We start from the raw sequence: 23,577 nt of genomic DNA on the forward strand, positions 1-23,577 counted from the left end.
GGAGACACTGGGCATCTGCAAGAAGCAGTTCTTTAGGCAGCAGGACTTTAGGTGTGACTGAGGCATGGGGAATCAGGGAAAAGACATAACAACTCTCGTTGGTTGTCTGTTTTGCAGTGGAGCTCATGTCTGCGTACCATTTATTTGACAATGTCGGTGTCTAGGGTCTTCTATTGTGTCTAGGCCCAGGCCAGAATATTCATCATATTTTTTCCTCCCCGCCTCCCTCCTTCTCCTACTGCTTTTAAGGTAGCTTTTGGCTTTTCGTGCCGCTTGAGACATCGTTCCCACTTTCCCCGTGCCCCCCTTTTCCCATTCATCATATAGAGCCAAAAACCTCTCTGCTGTTTCTTCATTCTCTTCCTTCCTACCTGCAGGTGGTCTAGTCTCTGCGGTTGGGCTAACTTCTGGTGTGGGCATTGTGGCAGTAGTGTCGTACAACCATGATATGACAGAAGGGTTGTGATCATTTAAACCATAAACATTATATTTCGAGACATTTGAGGGCGGAGCTGGACTTATAATCGGGGTGTTGTTGGTATCATTTAGGGGCTGTGCATGGGTAGGGACTGTGCCATAGCCCCGTATAAGCTGGAATCCATCCCATATTAAATAGGCCCCCTCCTTAACCATCCTGGTTCCATTTCCCATATTAGTTCCATCCCCCCTCATTCATCTCAATAGAGATGAATGAAAGAAACCAATGTGACAAGACCAAAAATCATGGCAAAAAATAAAACAGCGCATACAAACAGGCCACATTCATACGAATATCTACATAGGTCAAATGCATTATTTACATTTCTAACTGCCCTAATATTATTCGTTGCTGGCTGCCCGTTCGTTGCCATGGTTACTCCTATATGTTAAGACATAAAAGTGCATTAAGCATACTCAAAATGTTATATTCATCATTTTATTATTTACTGACGGAGAGATAGAAAGAGAGGATTGCCCTGGTGCTTCAATTAATGTGTTATAAAACGATTCATAAAAACACAGTTTGGGATGGTTATTTCCAGACTTTTATCATGAAATGGTCCAACAGTTCACGTGGGACTATTTGCAAGTGGTCAGGTACATTGTAGTTTATTCACCCTCTGTGAGGTGTGCTATGCTTTTCCATGACATCAATTGCTTAAAACATAGTGAGGGGAGACAGCAAAAAAATGAAGCCTCTCTGATTAAGTATAAAACTTTCATACTTGATGTATGAATACTTTAATCAGCCTCAAAAAAGTCACAATACTCCTTATTGTATTTCTGAAGCTATGTTTTAACTAAGCATAATTAATGCAAGTACGACCTTATGTCCTATCAAATAGGAACTGGTCAGTAATAATAGTTATTTTGTGTGCGTGTGTCTCACTTGGTTCCGAGCCATCAGCTAAGTCTCTGGTCGACCGGTTTCAGTGACTTCTTTCTTGTGTCATCTTCTTCAGGACCGATTTTATGGATGTTTAGGCAATCAGTTAATCCACCCGTCTGGTTTGGCGGGACACCCAGCTCGATCTTCTTGCTCTTTTTGCACGTGTGACATGATTCCTTGGATCGATCAAGAGTGTATTTTTCCTTTCATCCGCTCTGCTGGCAATCCAGTCAATTTACAGGGTGAAACGTATTCTCCTCTGCAGCAAAACAAGTGTGCAGCAAGGCTGGGGTGGAAAACTGTATGCAGAATTGAGCAATTGACATCACTAAACCTAGGGAAAAGGATTCAATAAATAAAAATATTGAACAGAGTGTACTGGACACCAAAGAGGCTCTATAAAAGGGGTTTGCTTGAATCCAAAACCTGTTGGAGATGCAAAGACAGGGTTCGTTCATCTGAGCATATGATTTGGGAATGTAGCAGTTTAAGCATGTTCTGAAATGAAATAATGAAGAAAATGAACAAGGTTTTAAATCTGGAAGTTGATTATGATATTTCGACCATCATCTTGGGGGAGGATGATCTAATGGAAGATCTATCATTCCCACACAGGTGTTGTTTCTATAGTGCTTATTTGTCTGCAAAGAATATTATCTTATGGGAATGGAAGAGTGAGAAATTTCCTACTCCATCAGCATGGTTGGAGTACCTGCATTAAATGTCATTGCAAGAAAAGGTGATTTTGTACAGGAATAAGAAATTAGTCTCTGTGAAGAGATTTGGGGGAGGTTTTTGGAGTAATAAATTACTAATTTGGGAAATGTTCCACTTACCAGACGATAAACCCCCGTGAAGACAAGTGACTATAATTGGTTTCTGGGTAGCCCACAGCAACAACATGGTTATTGGGGTATCAGACAGTGGACCCAACCCACCCCCAGCATGGTTAACACTTAATGCACTATAGTTGCTGTACCGACGCATCCGCAGAAAACACTATTTGGAGTAACAATATGTGAAGACTTGTAGTTATAAAGTTGTATGTTTTAAGTTTATACGCAGCATTGTGTACGAAAGATACTACTGAATTAACATGCTACCTGCTGTTATGGTTGTTATTAATGCCAATAAAACATTTAAAAATATATAAATACATTATTGTTCTGTTTACCACATTGGTTTGGGGGGAGGAGGAGGGGTCTTAATTTGTAATATGTTTGTTTGTCGATTCTGAATTAATGTTCAATAGAAATGTGAATATAAAAAAGAAGCAGCTTTTATTGCCTTTGTATAAAAAATCAGGTGGAGTATATTTGAAAAGTTAGAATGGGAGAATTCATTCTCAGAACAGGACTCAATACTAGCAATTTTCCTTTGAAGGTTTATTTGCAAATTAAAGGGAAACATTTATATTTTCACAGAAGTTAAGGATGCGATTGCGGATGTCAGACAACGTACAAGTCAAGGATGTGCCAACGAAAGTAACTGAGCAAAAAATAGCAAAAGATTATACAAGAGGACGGGAAGGGTTTGTTCCTAATCAAAGCACCAGAAAGAGTAATGCATATAGGGCCTGGTCATGCAAATAGATCTGAATAGTAAGCATCTGATTTTTCCAGAAAAGTGTTTGTTTGCATGTGTGCATAATTTAAACATGAGAAAGTATTAGAGGCCAGGTACAGGCATGCAAATGATTATGTAAACATCGGATACTGTTGCTCCCGATATAGTCCTTTGTATTACAGCAGAGTGGGATGGTTGTCTGTCTGAACCCATCTAGCATTCTCAGTTCATACCACTGCAAGTGAAGCTGGTAGTTCCCCTACATATATTTGCCAATATGTTCTATTAAATAACAAGCAGCATTACACCAGGGAAATCCCAAACCTCACAATCACCAGCCTTACACCAGGTCCACCCTACAGCACTGTTATTTGCAGCACAGCTCATCTTTATGCCCCAAAACGTTTGTGTAAGTGCAGTGATAGCAAGTCAATTGTATGACACATTTCAGTTCCCTGGTGCCTATCCAGTGCAAATAATTGCATCTATGAGATGCATTAATGGAGACACTGGCATTCAGTCAAAATCCAGTTTTTTTCTGGCTGGCTGTTGTTGACGATAGTCTTTTACTTGCCAGCCTCTACAGAGCTATGAAGCCCACCATGGTAAAGCACAAAGAGACCACCAAGAACGTGATCACATCTGTGCTCCTGTGGAAGATGAAGGGGAAGAATAAGGAGAACTATTCAAACTACATCTACAAAGTCGTCAAGCAGGTCCATCCTGATCTCCACCTGTCTCTTTGCGCTATGCGAATCTTGAACTCGATCAATGCGGACCTCTTTGTGCAGGTAGCCTCCGAGGTGTCCAGCCTGGCCTTGAACAACAAGAGAAGCACCATCACCTGCCGGGAGATCCAGACCGCAGTGAAGCTGCTGCTCCCTGGTGACATAATCAAACACACAGTGTCAGAGGGCACCAAAACAGTGGCAAAGTACGCATCCTTTCAATGGCAGACCCCTGTGGTGCCCCTTTCAAATTTAGGAAGGACAAACATTTTAAAAAAGATAACAGAAGCAATTTAGCCTCTAATAGTTTAAATACAACTGCAACATTTGTGATTCACTATTGTTGTTCCAACTGCCTAGTAAGCCCTAATTGTCGGATTCTTTGCAGAAATTGAAGACATTGGGACTCATTAGGAGTGTGGCGGTCGCGGAATGTACGGTGCCAGTAAGGGACCGGCACCGTACATTCCGGGCCGTCACATTCCGAGGTCTGCAGCGGGTCCCACTGAGGACGTCTGGTAAAACCAGGTGTCCTTAGCAGGACCCTCTAGCAGTCCAGGATGCTAACAGCAGGCCTGTCATTAATGAATTTAATTAATGAATTTTCCGGAGCCCAGAAAAGGGCAATAACCAGGTCCGCCAAGGTCGGCAGGACCTGGTTATTGCCCTTTTCTGGGCCCGGGAAAAAAATCATTACCGGCGGCAGCCGTGCCCTTAATAAGGGCACGGCTACCGCCAGGGTCCTAATGAGGCCCATTGTTTACAAAACTAAGGGAAACACCCTGAGAATCTTTTGATCAATTACCTTTGGGTAACAAAGTTATATGGAATTTTGTATTTTCAGAATATCTCTCCCCACTCCTTTAATTCTCTGTAACTTTCATCTTTAGCTTTGGTTTTCCACACCATTACCACCAGGTCTCTCTCACTGTCTTCTTCCTTCTAAAAACCACTATATACTTTTGCATTGTTATTACGCTCACTCCACATTAGTAACTTGTTTTGTATTTAAATTTTGTGTGTGTGTATGCTTATCCACAATCCACAATCAATAATGCTCAAATTCTTTAAATAAAGTCAATAAATTAACATTTATGGTCCATTGAGCATACTATAGTGGTCTAAATGATTTTTCATGGAGAAAATTATAATTGCATTGAATTACAGTTTGATTATATGTTGATACGACAAGGTTCTAAATTAATAACCACATCAGCATCAGCACCAGCAGCAGTACCTCTCTGTGTGTGTTCTTTTTCTGATGCCAGCAACATTATGGCCAACTATACTGGGCCCACACACAATAGCTACATCACTGACATTCTGCAATTAAGAACAATTCAAGGATTGTTGATATGGTAAAACATAGTTGCTTGGTAAATGATGCATGCCATAAATTGACATCCCTATGAACACTCTTCATACAGACATAGTTAACATGCCATGTTAATCCCCAACAGGTTACAGTGCTACTCCTGAATCAAAATCTGCTTACACCACATATGAAACAATTGGACAGGAGCCAGTGGCAGAACAATACACCACACATCCAGACCATCACTCTGATTGTGCAAATCTATGGCATTGTGAAGACCCAGTTCTGTTGCCTGGACATTCATAGGGCATACTGTAGTAAAACATTGTAATTGTTGTTAATATCATAGTCATCTTTACTATGTTATATATCATGCCACTTTTACAGCACCTTATTCTTGGTTTTAGAGGGTTTGACAGCATCAAAATTAACTTCTCTCAGCTTTCCTTGCAGTCAAATTGGGTTTGAGATGCAACGGGTCATGTTTATCTGGTGGCAAGTTGGCGTTGAGTCAGATTCAAAGGGACAGGTGAGGAGTTTAAAGTCGTGAAATGCCAAAAGCTGCACCTCAGGTTGTGCATTCGTTTGAAGGGTGTTTAATGCTCTACAAATAGGATTGACACTGCTCCTGGGCTTTCTGGTTCCTGGGAGTCCAAAACCAGGGGCACCACCTCACATAGGTGGTTTGGGTTTACAGAGCTGACACTTATATGGTATCAAATTGGTGTAGCGTTGATAATTGTGCGCTCTTATCAGTCACCAGAACCTGGTATGCCTTACTTTTAGAGTTTACCCTGCTACCATACTGATATGGCAACAATGAAAATATTATGAATAAAAGGTGCAGAAGTTAAAATGGCAATTCTGGATGCAGTGACTTTGGGTCACAGCAGCTGTCAGAAATGCACATGTAATCTTTGGAACTGCCCTATGCCGCTAGAGAGTAGGGCTGCAGATGTCAGGACACTGGTGCAGCTAAGGCACATGGATTTAATATGCTTTGTGCTTCGGGCTTATGAAAGGGGGGGGCTGATTAGCAAACGTCCCTTGCAGAAACAGAATTAACCTCATAATGTTATCTGTCAATAAAACTATATAACATCTTGGGCTGTGTCACCCTCACCAGATGGAAATCCTTCACGCAACCCTCAGCCAAAAGGTTTAACACTACCATTCTAATGGTCTGGCTCATCCTCAATGCAGCAAAATATACTGATGCACCTGTGCTATTATGTTGATATACAGATGTTGGCAGTAGGCCCATATGTTATTTCCATAGAGGCCTGGCCCAATTCCCAAGCTTTTAATTCTTCTGAACTGTGGCCCAGTTTTTCTCTTTTCCCCTCAGTACCTGCTAAATTGGGCAATGGGATGATCAACACTTTCAGCTGTGCAGAGTCTACAATTCTAGAATTAAAGGTGCCTATTTGACATATGAATTCCTTCCTAAAGTGTGAGATTTCTAAAACTGGGGTCTTGCCGAAACCCTCTTTCCAGGGTTGAAAAGCTCTTTTGCAGGCAGATGTCCACTAACCATTCTGTAGCATCTGTATAGGCAAAGACATTCCAACTGAGTGAAGTTCCCTTTCCTATCACTGGACAACCCAACCACAGGTAGTGGATTTAAAAGGGTCTGGGTTGTCTCCCTTGTCTTGCCAGAACCTTGTCAAGACTGGATGGAGTACACTGATTTTTCAATTTTTACATCCACATGGTACCTATAAAAATGATATGACAAGTTGTCAAATGTCCCGGTTAACTCTAAATGACTACCCAAAGTTGAATAAATCAAATTTGGTAAGAAAATACTGGGGCCCGAGATAACAACCAATTCCTGACTGCACCATGCTTTAGAGTTCATGGACTCACTGTATTTGAACAGGTCAGGATTTTTGCCTTGCACCTGCTCCCCACTTTACAATAGACCAGGTACTTCACTCTGTGCCTGTTTCCATTCCGGAGAGGACCAGGGCTCTCTCCCTGTACCTGCTCTCCTGTCTGCTTCCACAGACTGGCCAGATTGGGACAGTCTCTCTGTTCCCGGTAAACATCAACCTAACCTGGGCCTCCTGCTGAGGACTACCCGTTGTGTTCTGGCATACCTTTCAGCTCTGAAACTTCCCTGTCGACAATCTCAGTTTAAATTTTGATGCTAGTTGGCAACCCTGAGATCACTGAATCCCATGCTACAACCATAGACAGCTCACTGTCCGCTAACCCCTCTCTCACAGTAGAAGGCACCTGGGGGGATTTTAGGAATGGACTGGAATCTACCAGTAAGACTAGTCTTGTTCACTCTCTACCTGGAAGAATCTTGGGCCCAGGGCCTCAAGTGTTTCTTCTCCTGCTTCTTGTAGAGCTCTCACTCTAGTGACTGCAGAGACATGCAGGGTAATTCATAGAAGTTCGCACAAATGTGGCGCACGCGGATGGCGCACAGTGTGCGCGTGCGAATGTCTGCACCATCCGCGTGCGCTAAAATCGATATCCGCGCACAGCGTATTCATGGATTTTAGCCTCCAAAACTAGCCGTGGCACAGAGTGGCGCAGCGACCATGCAGCAGCACCAGTTACGCCCCCAAGAACGCCCTCGCGCAAGGAAAAGCCATCAAAATTCCCAAATCAGCGCAATGGGCTGCGCTAACCCTTGACCAGTATACAGGGCTGCCAAACAGCAAACGCCGAGCGGGGAACGTGTATTACTGGGGTGCGCAGGAAGTTCCACACGCGATTTCAGCACGGTACGTGTATTTCTGGGGTGCGGGGAAGTTTAACCTACGATTTCAGCAGGGTACGTGTATTACTGGGCTGCGCGGGAAGTTCCACACGCGATTTCAGCAGGGTACGTGTATTTCTGGGGTGCGTGGAAGTTTAAGACGCGATTTCAGCAGGGTACGTGTATTACTGGGGTGTGCGGGAAGTTCCACATGCGATTTCAGCAGGGTATGTGTATTTCTGGGGTGTGGGGAAGTTTAACACGCGATTTCAGCAGGGTACGTGTATTTCTGGGGTGCAGGGAAGTTTAACACGCGATTTCAGCAGGGTACGTGTATTACTGGGGTGTGCAGGAAGTTCCACACGCGATTTCAGCAGGGTACGTGTATTTCTGGGGTGCAGGGAAGTTTAACAAGCAATTTCTGCAGGGTACGCGTATTACTGGGGTGCGTGTGAAGTTCCACACGTGATATCAGCAGGGTACGTGTATTACTGGGGTATGCGGGAAGTTCCACACGCGATTCCAGCAGGGTACGTGTATTTCTGGGGTGCGGGGAAGTTTAACGTGCAATTTCAGCAGGGTACGTGTCTTTCTGGTGTGCGCGGGAAGTTCCACATGCGATTTCAGCAGGGTACATGTATTACTGGGGTGCGCGTGAAGTTTCACACGCGATAGGCCCTGTGCGATTGGGGTACTTGTATTTCGGGGGTGCAGGGGAGTCCTACACGTGAATTGCCAGTGTGGGTCCTCCCAGGTGTTCCCTCTACACCCTCCACGGACCCTGCAGGCACCCCACACCACAGGGGACTACCCTGCACCCCTGGTCATGTGCCGCAGGCAGCCCATTCACCATGGAAATGCCCCCCCAGCCAAGCCACATGTCACCTTGCACTAGTGATCACCAACGCATTACCCCCTTGCACCCCCACCCCCCAGCAGTGCAGGGCACCTGCCAGTAGGCCCCCACTCATGTCCCACTCATGTCCCCTTGCACAACCCCCCTCCTCCCCCAAGCAGTGCAGGGCACCTGCCAGCAGGCCCCCACTCATGTCCCCTTGCACCCCCACCCCCCAGCACTGAGGGGCACCTGCCAGCAGGCCCCCACTTTAACTTTGCACGTTAAACTTCCCTTGCACCCCCACCCCCCAGCAGTGCAGGGCACCTGACAGCAGCCCCCCACTCATGTCCCCTTGCACCCCCACCCCCAAGCAGTGCAGGGCACCTGCCAGCAGGCCCCCACTCATGTCCCACTCATGTCCCCTTGCACCCCCACCCCCCAGCAGTGCAGGGCACCTGCCAGCAGGCCCCCACTCATGTCCCCCAGAACCCCCACCCCCCAGCAGTGCAGGGCACCTGCCAGCATGCCCCCACTCATGTCCCCTTGCACCCCCACCCCCCAAGCAGGGCAGGGCACCTGCCAGCAGGCCCCCACTCATGTCCCACTCATGTCCCCTTGCACCCCTACCCCCCAGCAGTGCTGGGCACCTGCCAGCAGGCCCCCACTCATGTCCCACTCATGTCCCCTTGCACCCCCACCCCCCAGCAGTGCAGGGCACCTGCCAGCAGGCCCCCACTCATGTCCCCTTGCACACCCACCCCCCAAACAGTGCAGGGCACCTGCCAGCAGGCCCCCACTCATGTCCCCTTGCACCCCCACCCCCCAGCAGTGCAGGGCACCTGCCAGCAGGCCCCCACTCATGTCCCCTTGCAGCCACACCCCCCAGCAGTGCAGGCCACCTGCCAGCAGGCCCCCACTCATGTCCCCTTGCACCCCCACCCCCCAGCAGTCAAATGGCGATCTCACGACACAAACCAAAAGTCAACTATGTACATCAACCCATGTCCGCCACACGAAGGCAGGCGGTAGCGTCCTGCGCTAACAAAAAGCCTGTATATACAGCTCTGATGAATGTCCCATACTGTGGCCCTCTAGGACAAATGACGTGCAAAGGGATATGGGACAAACACGGACACCCGCTGTGTCAAAAATAGCGTGTATTGCGGGGGTGCGTGGGAAGTTTCACACGCGATTCTGCCTGGGCGAGCGGGGTACGTGTACTTCAGGGACTCGCGGGAAGTTTTACGCGCGATTGTGCCTGGGTGAGCGGGGTACGTGTACTTCAGGGGCTTGCGGGAAGTTTTACACGCGATTGTGCCTGGGTGAGCGGGGTACGTTTATTACTGGGGTCGGCGGGGAAGTACAGGAGGCAAATGAGCGGAACGGCCACACGCACGCGCCAAAAAAGATGCGCTAATCCGTAAACACGTATGCCAGCAGGAAGCAGGCATATGTGGACCCGCGCAGCATAAAAGTGCGCGCAAACAACAAGCAAGCTCAGACGCCAGGAAGAACATACCGTTCCTAGCAGCAGTGGTCGTGGGATACCGCAGGAGGAGGAGGAGGATAGTTAGGCCCAGAATTATCACACCCAGAACCAGCCTTTTTGGCATGCCTGATGACCAGGTGTATGGGAGGTACAGGTTTCCATTTCACATAATACTCGACCTGGTCAGTGAGTGGGAGGATGACCTTACATCACCCACCCTCTGCTCCCAAGCACTCAGCCCCCTGGAGAAGGTCCTCAATGTACTGCACTTTTTGGCCACTGGATCATTTCAGCGGACAAGTGCCATAGTGCGGGGGTGTCACAGGCCCCGCAGTCATGCTGCCTACACCAGGACTTGGCCATCATGACTGCACGCCCATAAGTCCGCAGGCACATATACCTGCCCAGAACACCTGCAGAGAGGCAGGCTGCCATCCAGGATTTCTACAGGGTGGCACAATTCCCCAAAGTCCTAGGTGCCATTGATTGCACCCATGTGGCTCTACGTCCCCCCAGGGCCTAAGAGCACATCTATAGAAACCGCAAGCACTGGCATTCCATCAACGTCCAGGTAGTATGTGATGCCAAGGGAATCATCACCTCAGTATATGCCAACTATCCAGGGTCCACCCACGACAGTTTCATTTACAGAATGTCAACCCTAAACCGGGACATAGAAGCTGGGCGGCATGGCGATACATGGCTGCTCAGTGAGTATAAATGCCACAGCACATGCATGCATGCCAGATACTGAGCAATGTCACAACCCTACTAATGATACCCATCACCATCTCCCTAGGGGCCAGTGCCTACCCTCTGAGCACCCACATGATGAGTCCAATTCGGAACCCCAGCACGCCACCCGAGGTAAGATACAACACAGCCCATATTGCAACCCGGGGCATAGTGGAGCGCACATTCGGAGTGCTCAAGTAACACTTTCGCTCCCTTGACCGTTCTGGCGGGCAGCTGTTATACGCTCCCCCAGTAGTGTGCAGGATCATAGTGACAGCATGTGTCCTGCACAACGTTGCAACACGCCGGGGCCTGCCCGTGGACATGGTGGTGCGCCCACATCCCCAACCACATGCACGTGCGCTGCGCATGGGAGGGGAAAGGGCACGGGGTGAGGGAGCCCGAACGCAGCTGGTGGCTAATTACTTCACTTAGAATCACACCTCTTTGGAGTGCACACAGCCCTGGCACATACCGTCTGACAATCAATGATGATGACTCGAGGGACAGTCAACTGTCACTACCATACCAGCCTGAGATTGGTCACCTAGAAGTGTCACAATGTGTGCATACCTACCTACAGAAACACCACCAATGCTGTGTCATCAAAAGACACATATGCTGCTAAATGCATTACCCCCTTGCAAAATACAACATGAGAACAGTGCCATGTCACCCAACCCCTCCCCAGCACCACCATCCAACACACCATGGCATGTCATGCTATGTGAGAGCAAACAAAGCAATCCCAAAAACCTGACACAAGTGTCACAAAGTACAGTGTCCCTAGTGGAAACTAGCCACAAACAATATGCTCCCAGTAATGTTGAACTAACAACACACATGACCAAATACTTGCCAACAATACAATGCAGCTACACAAGCTCAAACATAACTAAAACATGACAGTACTAAGTTAAAGTAGTTGTAGTCTTACAACCTGAATATGCCACCACATCGCCCCCTTCCAACTGTAGTCTTGCAGGCTTCAAAACTTGTCTGTGTACTGCATACAACATGAACTCCATCTCCAAAGTAGACGGCCTTGTGAAGACATGAAGAATGAACCTGCAAATTCAGAGGGAGACATGGAAGCAGAAGCATACATAATTCCAACATGCAGTGTACAATACAACTACAATATACACAAGGAATGTCTACACAGTATTGACTACAGACTGCCCACACAGCTCATGGGAGCCCAACATCACTGTGTACATCACTGTCACTTGGTCACACCCTTTGCAAGCCCATGGAAACGGGAAGCAGGAGTGTTGTGTGTCTCACGAACCCAAGCATCGAAACCCAACTCAGGACAAGCCTGCATGTGCCCAGCCGGATTACAGTGGATGCCCATGGGAGCCACACAAGGCAACACACTGTCAAAAAATAATCAAAAAGCAAAAATCAAAAAATCAAAAATCAAAAATGGCCATGTGGGGGCCAGGGGGAGGGGGGAGGCCACCCAGGAGGTCCGAGGACAGGGTGCGCACCAACAGCCACCTGTGTGGATGTTGGGGAAAAAAACACCTCCATGGGCTCATGGCCTGCACGGCTATGCCAACGTGGGAGAACTGCTGCTGTCGCTCTGAACACCCTCTGCTGCTGCCACAGGAGGTGGTGGTCATATGGGAGGCACCCCACGCAAAGCCCTGGTATGGTCCTCCATGGCAGCAAGCATGCGAGTGTGGAAGGTCTTGTTCTGGAGGATTATAGTGCAGAGATCCCCATGCAGCAACTGGCGTGATGCCCGGATCTCCTCCCGAGTTGCCTGCATCTCAGCTGAGAGCGAACGTGTGAGTGCTCCAGCTGCTGTTCTGTCCTCAAGTTAGTGGAAGTCACAAGGCCAATAAGAGTCTCCCTGAGGTGATGGAGTTCTACCCTCAGGGCTTCCCTGTGGCCCTGGGACTCTATTGAAATCGATTGGCGTAGAGTCTCCAGTGCCACTCGTCTGTCCCTGTTGGACGCCAACATGTCCTCCCTGTGTGATTGGCAAATGGAGTCTGTTGCCTGCTGTAGTAGCTCCATCTGCGTTTCATGGGGGACAATGGAAGTGGCCACCCTCTCCATTGCTTGAGCCATCATCTCAACTGAGGCTGCTTGTTGGGTTGCCATACCGTAAATGGATTGTTCCCATGTGGTATTGCCTGGTGGCGTACGGCCACCGCGTCAGTGGGCACCACACCTGTTTGGGGCAAGGCGATCTGCGCCTTGCTGTGCTGGCACTGCCTGAGGCTGCAGGACTGCATTCCCCCTCGGATCTGCTGGCCCAGGAACAGGATCAGATGTTGTGGAGTGTGATCCTGCACCCGTAACCGCCAAAAGCTGACTAACCAACACTGACATCCCCATAGAAGGTTCTACCCCTGGTGCAGGTGGGTTGGACAGAACAGAACCCCTTCCAGAAACACTTACCTGCGACTCCACATGGGTCTCATCATCTGAATCAACACCTGAATAGAGGTCTGGGGAGGTGCACCCAGAGACACCCCTTGACAGTATCGTCTGCAGCAAGAGTGGGTTCTCACCCACCACCACACCACGTCCCCCACCGGTGGCCAGTTGTGCCTCACGTTCCTCCTGGGTCTGCACCATCTCCTCAACCTTACCAGCATCAAGTGCGTCATCCCCTGCAAAAACATGAAAGACAAAAAATTGAAACAGACATTAGCACCATAGCACACAAATGGGCCTGACAAGCTACAGAACCAGTACATGATTTACACATGTCCCACATGACTATAAAGCTCCCATGCATGCACTGTCACAGAGTTGGAAGGGGAGGCAAAAGTCTGACACTGATGACACCAAGATGGAAGAGCAACACATTTGCTGCATGCTGGGTAGCACTGCCATCACACATTGGCCTGTGAGTGGCATGTCCTATACACATAAATGACACATGCCATCACACAGATGGCATGTACCATAGCCATGGTACATTCCACAAGTACATCCATATGTCAGTGAATGAGTACTGTCACCCATCCATGTGAGATGGACATGAAGAGATGAAAAATTCCACATACAAGATACACCATGTGCCACACACTGCAACACATCCAGTGTACAAAAATACAGTGATTGCAGGGCCATGTACACATCAATGGTTGTGCACTTCAACATGACAGGAAACAACTAGCATGTTCCACATTCAAACAGGCCCAAAAACATCATGTGATCAGGACAATACTCATTCAGCCTGAATGGTCAAATCTTTCAACAACCAAGTTGACACATGTGGGCCTATGTGGGGTTCTTCACTGACAGAAGCATGTCACATATGTTATAATAGGGCTGATGAATGTGTTGCAAAAGTGGGAGAATTGAAACAATCAGGCTGAAAGAACACTGAAAAATACAAACAATGTTGTTGCATGATGCCACCTCAAGGGCAACTGCCGTAATGTTGCGCTAAATTACTACTGTGGGCAGAAGGGATAGTGTCACACCCAAATTCAAGGCCGCAGAATGTTTTGGATGAAGCACATGGGTGACCCATACTACTCAGTCACACACACCCTCACCTGCCACTCAATCAGAACCCGTCACCCAAACAACATACACATGCATTACACACACACGCATGGGCACTCACCGGACAATGTTTCATAATCGGGTAGTTCTCCCACACCTCAGATCTGTTCCTCTGTGATGAAGGTCCCAGCAACAGACTCATGTTCAGTGAGATTGTTGTCCTCTTTTGGAGACCCACCGCCAGTCACCAGAGTAGCGGCATGACTTGAGGCCAGCTTGTCCTTTGCTCTGCGTTTCAGGTAGTTCCACCACTTGTAGCAATCATCAGCTGAGCACCTCACAAATCCAAGGGCACTTATGTCGTTGGCGATGGTCTGCCAGTGTGCCTTACGTTGACCAGGTGTGGTCTTGGACCCTGCAGTCACCACAATTTCGTGGCTATGTTGCGACACATAGCTCACAAGTGCATTAAGCTCCGCGTCATTAAAGCAAGGCTTCCTCGACGTGCAGGAGTGTGTAGCCGTGCCTGGGGTCTCAGCCTGTCGTGCCAGAGCACCCTTCTTCCTCTTTTTAGAAGGTGGAGCGGAGCCAGAGTGGCTAACGCCGCTCTGGTCAGTAGGGGCAGAATCACCGGTGGACTGGGTTGTTGGAGTGTGCGAATGCACATTGACCATAGGACTTGGTGTAGGCATTGTCTGGAAGTGTGATGTTGGCAGGGGGAACATCAGTATGATGGACCAGGACCAACACTGCCCTGGCTGGGAGAGTCAGAGCTGGGGCGGATGGAGCTGTAGCTGCCCCTGCAGCCTTACCACCCTGCATACTTGGGGCAGCAGATGACATAGCTGCCCCAGATCCACGTGCCTTGGTGACAACTTGCACCGCCACACGTGGCCTAGACTTGATGACCTGGAAGTCAGCCAGGGAGTCATCCTGTGCCAGGTCTGGTGCCACAATGGGCTGGTCCAACAGGGGCTGAGCTGGGATGGTCTCAGCCATGTTTCCCTCAACCATGGGGGGGCATGGGTGTCACTGATTGGTCCTCCACACATGGGGGTCTACGGGCACCCTGCAAATCCTGGCCACGTCCCCTAATGCGCCCACCACGTCCACCTTTTGAAGGTCAGCCACCTTTGCCTCCCTTACCGCTTGGTCGCCTCCCAACCATGGCACTGATGTTGTTGTGCGTATGGGAGGAGCAGTAAACTATTGTCCTGGGCAATTGGGGGTAAAAGGGGTAGGGTACTAGATGGAATTCGTACCCTAGTGCTCTAACAAGGCTGTCTGTGACCCCTGGGGGAAGATGAAGGTTCATGCAACGCACAGGCAGCCCAAAAACAAAAATAAACGTGCACGCAACCCCTCGCAGACCACGTGTGTGGAAAAATGAACCCGCACTACGCTGTGGCACCCAGAAACACAAAAATAAGCGTACGCATAATACATGCAGCCTACAATGACCTCTGAAGGGGTATGCGACACACGGGGCAAGCACAGTTGCTAAGTACGTGCGGAACTCACCGTCTGCCTGGAAAAAGAATGTGAAAAATATGTGCGTGTGCGTGTTGGCAACACCCCCGCCAAAAGAAGAATTGTACGCTGTCTGAGGAGACAGGACAAAAGGAGAAGTGAATACTGTTTGAGGAAACAGGCCCAGAAAAAGTAGAAAAATGAAAGCTGTCAGAGGTAACAGGGAGTACGAACTAGAAACGCTGTGAAGTAATCGCGTGTGAACCGACAAGAAGTACAGAATCCACCCAGTCGCTCTCCACAAAAAGCATGTATAAGGAAATGGCGTCCTACACGTACCTTTTAAACCAGCCCACATGTACACGTCACTTACACGTGTACGCGCCCTTTTCCACGTGTGCTCTGTCATCACGTGCTATGCGGGAAACACCTGCGCGCGTCACGTCACAGACGCGCTTACACGCTAAGGGCCTTTGGACCAATGAAATCGCGTACGTGCGCTGATGCGCTTACGCACTAAGGGCCTTTCCTCGAATTACACGCTGACATGCAAGATTTTCACGTGCCAAATCACTCCGTATCAAGCTGGCCACGCGTTCACACACGGAAGACCACGCTCCTGCCCAGAAGGCCGAATTACTGCCCCCCAGAGCCCCGAGCACGCTCCCACCTGCCATCTGCTGCTGCCTGATTGCCTGCTGCCCACGTGCCCTGCCATTTGCTGCCTGCACGTCAGCCAGGGGTGCTGTTGCTGTGTCCACCCCTGCTGGAGCCGAAGACTCCCGACTGGGATTCCATCGCTCCACAGCCCAGCCCCAGGACCCAGTTGCCCACCCACTCCTGCCTCTTGGGTTGCCATGTCGGGCACACCACCATCTGAGACCACTGGCAACCCCCAGCCAGAGAGGCAGAGGGCCACCAGCTTCACTGCCACCGAAGTTGGTGTCCTGGTGGAGCAAGTCCTGGGGCAGTATGATGCCCTGTTCGGAAGGTCGCGTGCTGACAACGAAGGACGGACCAGGATCAGACGGATCTCTTGACTGCCATCAACGCGGAGGGGGTGGCAGTCTGAAAATTCCATCATGTCAAGAAGCGCTGGGAGGACTTCAGGTCCAGGACCCTCAACAAGGCCCGACGCTTCTTGAAGGCAGCCGATGCTAAGGGGTGCCGGGGCCACCTGTCGGAAGACCAAATGAGGGTCCTGGAACGCGTATGCCCAGCGCTCCACGTCCAGGTCCTTGAGAGGCAGACTCGTCTGGAGTCGAGCGGTAAGTGTACATGCATACTGATTGGAAGCTGTGCGTGTGGTGGTGTGCCAGTAGTGTGCAGGTTGCACATGTGGTTTTGTAGGGCCATGTATGGATGTGTATGTACAGAGCCTTGAGGCTGACACATGTGAGTCCTTTCATATGTGAGACACATGGATGGTGTATTTGTGGGTAAGCATGCAGGCCAAATGCAGATGTGTGAGCACACATGTTTGAATGACTGTGTAGTTCAGTTGTCAGGATTGTGGTGTCACACATGGATGTTGGTTCCAGCTGCATGTATCTGCACTGTGTACATGTGCATGTATGTGTATCTGACAAGTGTGCAACTGTCATGCAACATGGATGTATGTGAGACTGATACGTAGAAGACTGATTGCCAGATGTGACATGGATGCCGATCTCATCACTGCAACACTTGGTTGAGGTGTACACATGCATGTAAGTGTGGTGGCGTGTGTGCATGTCTAGTGCACTCCCTGTGTCTCATGTGATGTCTGGCTCACCTTTGCCTGCTCATGCTGTTGTATGTGTATGGATGGTGCTGGCTGTTGCGATATGGCTGTGGAATAGCTCATGTGTGTGATTTGAAATTACATGTGTGTTGGGGATTGTGATGCCATGTCTGAAGTTTGACAATGACACTCGTGTGCAACTGTCATGTGTGTATGAGTCCATTGTACAGTGCCCTAATGCCTGTGTCCTATCTCTCCCTGTCTGCAGTGTCGACTGATGAAGAGGGTGGAGAGGGTGCTGTGGAGCACAGCGGCAGGGATCGCACCGCCAGCCGGAGACGCAAGGCCCGGCTCCCCTCCCAGGTTGTCATCTCGTTGGGGAGTGAGGAGTCCGGTGCCGCGTCCCAGGTCGCAGCTGCCGAGGGGAGGTCCAAGAGGCGGAGGTTGGAGTTGGACTCCTCAGCAGCCGAAGGGGTAGCTGAGACCCCACAGGGCCCGACGGTGGAAGATGGCACGGCGTCATCCAGGTTGGTGGGGGGTTTGGTGGAGGAGGAGGACGTGCAAGGGACAGAGACGGGGTCTGGAGGTGCGGATTCCACTGGTGCTAGTGGTGCAGTGCAGGGGCAGGGACAGGAGGCAGCACAGGCCGCCGCAGAGGTGCCTGTGTGTAATCCTGTCCCCGATCCTGTGACTGCATCATCTTGCACCAGCAGGGATACCTACGTCCAGACCCGTTCTCAGAGAGGGGATCGGCTTACACCAACTGGCCTTCCTCTCCCTGCATATGTGTCTATCCGGCACCACAGGTTGAGCCTGTCCTGGGTGGGGTGGCGTTGCGTCAATTTGCCATGCGAGCTGACCTACAGTCTTTTCATGAGGAGACTGCAAGTCTTCTCGCATGGCTCGTTGACCGCGTTGACCCACTGGGACAGCTCACCAGGGCCGGATTCCTCCGTTTTCTCGACCTTGTTCCGACCCCCTCCTCAACTGAACCCCCTATGCGCCAGTGAGCCTCCGTGCCATCTTCCTACCCATGTGTCACCTGGGTGCCCTGTGGAGCTGCCTCTGACCCTGCGGCCAGGCTGGTGGAGGACACATCCCTGCCACAGTCGGGAGTCGGACATCCAGCAGGGGTGGCCACCTCAACAACTGCACCCCAGCTGGAGGAGGATGTGCAGGCAGCGGGAGCCAGGGCACAGGCAGCGGCACAGCAGCAGCAGTAACAAGGTGGGAGTCATGATGGCTCGGGGCCTTCATCATCGGAGGGGCAGGCATCGGCCATAGGGCAGGAGGACCCAGGACGGGAAGTGTCTTCCGTGTGGAAGCGGTTGGGCCATGCGATAGATGCGGAGCGGCAGCGGGCAGAAGAGGCACGGCTCACGATGGTCAGGGCAGAGAATTCCATGCGTAGGGCCCTGAGGCGGGCCAAGTGCCTCGAGGCCATTCGCAGGGACCTGGAGATCCAGATGTCATCGTCCCTGTGAACCCTCGGGCCATGGAAGAGGACCGCCTCCGGGACATCGAGCAGGAGTTCGATGATGCCCTGGCCCGGGACATCAACAAGTGAGCCGTTTGACTTGCCCGCTGCCCTTGTAAATAGTTAGTGAGTTAGTATAAGGTTTCCTTTCGTTTTTTCTTTATTTTGGACCGCTTGGACAATGCACCACATTTTTTTATATAGTTTTTTTTATTAGGTAGTAGTTTTTGGTAGGTTTCATTTCTTAAATTGGCCTCATGGACCCTGGATTCTTCAATTGTACATAGTTCTACTTTGGATTCATCTTTTTTAATATTTTTTTTGAGTTCACCATGGAGCAATGGTTTTTACTTTTCATTTTCCCTTAGTTTTGATTTTTTGAACTGTCACTTTGGACAACATTTCTTTTTGGATTTCTTTTGCTTATGTTTTCTGGATTTTCATTATTTATCCAACATGGACCATTTCTTTTGTTATTCCCATTGTTGTGTGTTTAATTTGATTTACGTTCATGTTATCTTTCATATATATTTTTTTCTACTTCCATTTGTGGTATTATCTTATTGGTTTCATGCATGTCATGATATGGGTTTTGACATTCACTTGCACCCATTGTGTGTGTGTGACGGACATGTGTTCATTTACATACTTGCCATTGGGGTTGTATCATGTAATTGGCATTTCTATGTGGGTGGATGCAATACTTGGGTGGGTCTTTGGCATGTGGAGGCTGGCCATAAGGGCCAGGGATCTAGATTGTGGTGACGTGTTGGCTGGGGGACATGTGTCGGGGCCTACTGGCAGGTGCCCTGCACTGCTGGGGTGTGGGGGTGCAAGGGGACATGAGTGGACATGAGTGGGGGCCTGCTGGCAGGTGCCCCGCACTGCTGGGGGGTGGGTGTGCAATGGGACATGGGTGGGGGCCTGCTGGCAGATGCCCTGCACTGCTGGGGGGTGAGGTGCAAGGGAAATGAGTGGGGGCCTGTTGGCAGGTGCCCCTCAGTGCTGGGGGGGTGGGGGTGCAAGGGGACATGAATGGGGGGTGGGTGTGCAATGGGACATGAGTGGGGCCTGCTGGCAGGTGCCCTGCACTGCTGGGGGGTGGGGGTGCAAGGGGACATGAGTGGGGGCCTGCTGGCAGGTGCCCTGCACTGCTGGGGGGTGGAGGTGCAAGGGGACATGAGTGGGACATGAGTGGGGACCTGCTGGCAGGTGCCCTGCACTGGTGGGGGGTGGGGGTGCAAGGGGACATGAGTGGGACATGAGTGGGGGCCTGCTGGCAGGTACCCTGCACTGCTGGGGGGTGGGGGTGCAAGGGGACATGAGTGGGGGCCTGTTGGCAGGTGCCCCTCAGTGCTGGGGGGTGGGGGTGCAAGGGGACATGAGTGGGGGCCTGCTGGCAGGTGCCCTGCACTGCTGGGGGTGGAGGTGCAAGGGGACATGAGTGGGGGCCTGCTGGCAGGTGCCCTGCACTGCTGGGGGGTGTGGGGGTGCAAGGGGAAATGAGTGGGGGCTTGTTGGCAGGTGCCCTGCACTGCTGGGGGGTGGGGGTGCAAGGGGACATGAGTGGGGGCCTGTTGGCAGGAGCCCCTCAGTGCTGGGGGGTGGGGGTGCAAGGGGACATGAGTGGGGGACTGCTGGCAGGTGCCCCGCAGTGCTGGGGGGTGGGGGTGCAAGGGGTCATGAGTGGGGGCCTGCTGGCAGGTGCCCTGCACTGCTGGGGCGTGGGGGTGCAAGGGGACATGAGTGGGGGCCTGTTAGCAGGTGCCCTGAACTGCTGGGGGGTGGGGGTGCAAGGGGACATGAGTGGGGGCCTGTTGGCAGGTGCCCTGCTCTGCTGGGGGATGGGGGGGCAAGGGGACATGAGTGGGGGCCTGCTGGCAGGTGCCCCTCAGTGCTGGGGGGTGGGGGTGCAAGAGGACATGAGTGGGGGCCTGCTGGCAGGTGCCCCTCAGTGCTGGGGGGTGGGGGTGCAAATGGACACGAGTGGGACATGAATGGGGGCCTGCTGGCAGGTGCCCCTCAGTGCTGGGGGGTGGGGGTACAAGGGGACATGGGTGGGGGCCTGTTGGCAGGTGCCCCTCAGTGCTGGGGACTGGGGGTGCAATCGGACATGAGTGGGACATGAGTGGGGGCCTGCTGGCAGGTGCCCTGCACTGCTGGGGGGTGGGGGTGCAAGGGGACATGAGCGGGGGCCTGCTGGCAGGTGCCCCTCAGTGCTGGGTGGTGGGGGTGCAAGGGGACATGAGTGGGGGCCTGCTGGCAGGTGCCCCTCAGTGCTGGAGGCTGGGGGTGCAATGGGACATGAGTGGGACATGAGTGGGGGCCTGCTGGCAGGTGACCTGCACTGCTGGGGGTGGGGTGCAAGGCGACATGAGTGGGTGCCTGCTGGGGGGTTGGGGTACAAGGGGACATGAGTGGGGGCCTGTTGGCAGGTGCCCCTCAGTGCTGGGGGCTGGGGGTGCAATGGGACATGAGTGGGACATGAGTGGGGGCCTGCTGGCAGGTGCCCCTCTGTGCTGGGGGTGGGGGTACAAGGGGACATGAGTGGGGGCCTGCTGGCAGATGCCCTGCACTGCCGGGGGCTGGGGGTGCAAGGGGACATGAGTGGGGGCCTGTTGGCAGGTGCCCTGCACTGCCGGGGGTGGGGGTGCAAGGGGACATGAGTGGGGGCCTGCTGTCAGGTGCCCCTCAGTGCTGGGGGGTGGGGGTGCAAGGGGACATGAGTGGGGGCCTGCTGGCAGGTGCCCCTCAGTGCTGGGGGGTGGGGGTGCAAGGGGACATGAGTGGGACATGAGTGGGGGCCTCTTGGCTGGTGCCCTGCACTGCTGGGGGTTGGGGGTGCAAGGGGACATGAGTGGGGGCCTGCTGGCAGGTGCCCCTCAGTGCTGGGGGGTGGGGGTGCAAGGGGACATGAGTGGGACATGGGTGGGGGCCTGTTGGCAGGTGTACTGCACTGCTGGGTGGTGGGGTGGAGGGGGTCATGCGTTGGTGATCAGTAGTGCAAGATGACATGTGGCTTGGCTGGGGGGATGCCCATGGTGGCTGCCTCCGGGACATGACCAGGGGGTGCAGGGTAGTTCTCCTGTGGTATGGGCTGCCTGCAGGGGCCGTGGAGGGTGTAGAGGGAACACCTGGGAGGACCCACACTGCCAATTCACGTGTAGGACTCCCCTGCACCCCAGATATACACGTACCCCACTCGCACAGGGCCTGTCGCGTGTGAAACTTCCCACGCACCCCCGAAATACACATACCCCGCTCGCCCAAGGCCAATCGCGTTTGAAACTTCCCGCGCACCCCAGATTTACACGTACCCAGGCCAATTGCATGTGAAACTTCACGCGAACCCCAGGAATACACGCACCCCCTTGCACAGGGCCTATCGCGTGTGAAACTTCACGCAACCCCAGATTTACACGCACCCTGCTCGCCCAAGGCCAATCGCGTGTGAAACTTCTGCGCACCCCCGAAATACACGCACACGCTCTTTTGGACACAGCGGGTGTTCATGTTTGTCGCGTAGCCCTTTGCACGTCATTTGTCCTAGTGGGCCACAGTATGGAACAATCATCAGCGTTGTATATACGTGCTTTTTGTTAGCGCACATTTTGGCGCACATTTTTTTCATGCACAGGGACGCTACTGCCTGCCTTCGTGTGGCGTACGTGTTTAGGCCTGTGCGCGTCTTTGCCGGTGCGCTGCTTTGCCCTATTCGATTCCATGAATACGTGTTGTAGGTGAGCGTGTGGGCGTTCCGCGCACTTGCCTCCTTTACTTCCTCCGTGACGCCCACATTTTCACGCGTTGTTCCCATTCCGCGTGTCACGCCCCGTGTTATGCCTACTTTTGTTATGTGCGCCGCGCTATGTGCGTTTTCGCTGTGGCCGTAGCGCACGCCGTTAGATGACCTGTGCGCCGGCGTGCGCCACGCAGATTTTCAGTGCACATCCACATTTTACTCGCGCACAGACTTCCATGAATCGATGTGCGCGTGTTTTGCTGCAATTTTTGCACTTGCACTGCGATTTGCACGGTTTCGCACGCTTGCGCGGGAATTTTCAGCGCACATTAATTCCAGGAATCTAATCTTATGTCTCTGTCATGTAGGTCATTACTTAAGAGAAACCCTGATGGAAAGGTGTTCTTAATTGCAAAACAGTGCCTGGAGGCTCTCCCTCTTCAACTAAGCTCTACCATTGCAAAGGAAGAATTGTGAAGACCATCAAACCCTCTTACTGGCTGGTTTGGTTCGGGAATAAACTGCTCTTCCTTCACCCATTGTTGTCTGATCACTAGAAATGATGTCATGCAAGGCAGGAGATTTCTCCCCATTTATGAAGACATGCTCCAAACAATATCTGAGAATTGGTAGGAACTAGAGGCTCCTTTAGTGACTCAGTACCGTTCCCACTTAGATTGAACAGGAACCTTTGGCCGCTACCCTGGCTAGTCAGACTTCATCTGGTAAAATGCCCACACTGACCATCGCTAATTCTATGAGACCTGCAGAATCCTTGCTGCCAGATCCACCCATGGAGACCACCCTATGACCTGGGTATGACATGGGACCTAAAACCAACCTGGGATCTAGCTGATCCCCACCGCTTATGACAAACCACACTACCCGCCCCCTCTGCCATGAATGGCGGGAACAACTAACACTATCACTGT

The 23,577-nt window shown here is 51.5% G+C and overlaps 1 protein-coding gene across 1 annotated transcript; it reads left to right on the forward strand.

Moving 5' to 3' along the window:
* Window positions 1-3,537: 3,537 nt before the first annotated feature.
* LOC138568812 (histone H2B-like) lies at window positions 3,538-3,960 on the forward strand. Its single transcript, XM_069646584.1, has one exon. The coding sequence runs from the start codon at window positions 3,538-3,540 to the stop codon at window positions 3,958-3,960; it is 423 nt and encodes a 140-aa protein (XP_069502685.1).
* Window positions 3,961-23,577: the final 19,617 nt, after the last annotated feature.

This window comes from Ambystoma mexicanum, chromosome 2q (genome assembly GCF_040938575.1).
Source record: "Ambystoma mexicanum isolate Mex_15411 chromosome 2q, UKY_AmexF1_1, whole genome shotgun sequence".
NCBI classification, from domain to species: Eukaryota; Metazoa; Chordata; class Amphibia; order Caudata; family Ambystomatidae; genus Ambystoma; species Ambystoma mexicanum.

Bases quoted from the DNA above. Each gene is read 5' to 3' on its own strand.
- LOC138568812 (XM_069646584.1), top strand. From the start codon at position 3,538: ATGGTAAAGCACAAAGAGACCACCAAGAACGTGATCACATCTGTGCTC.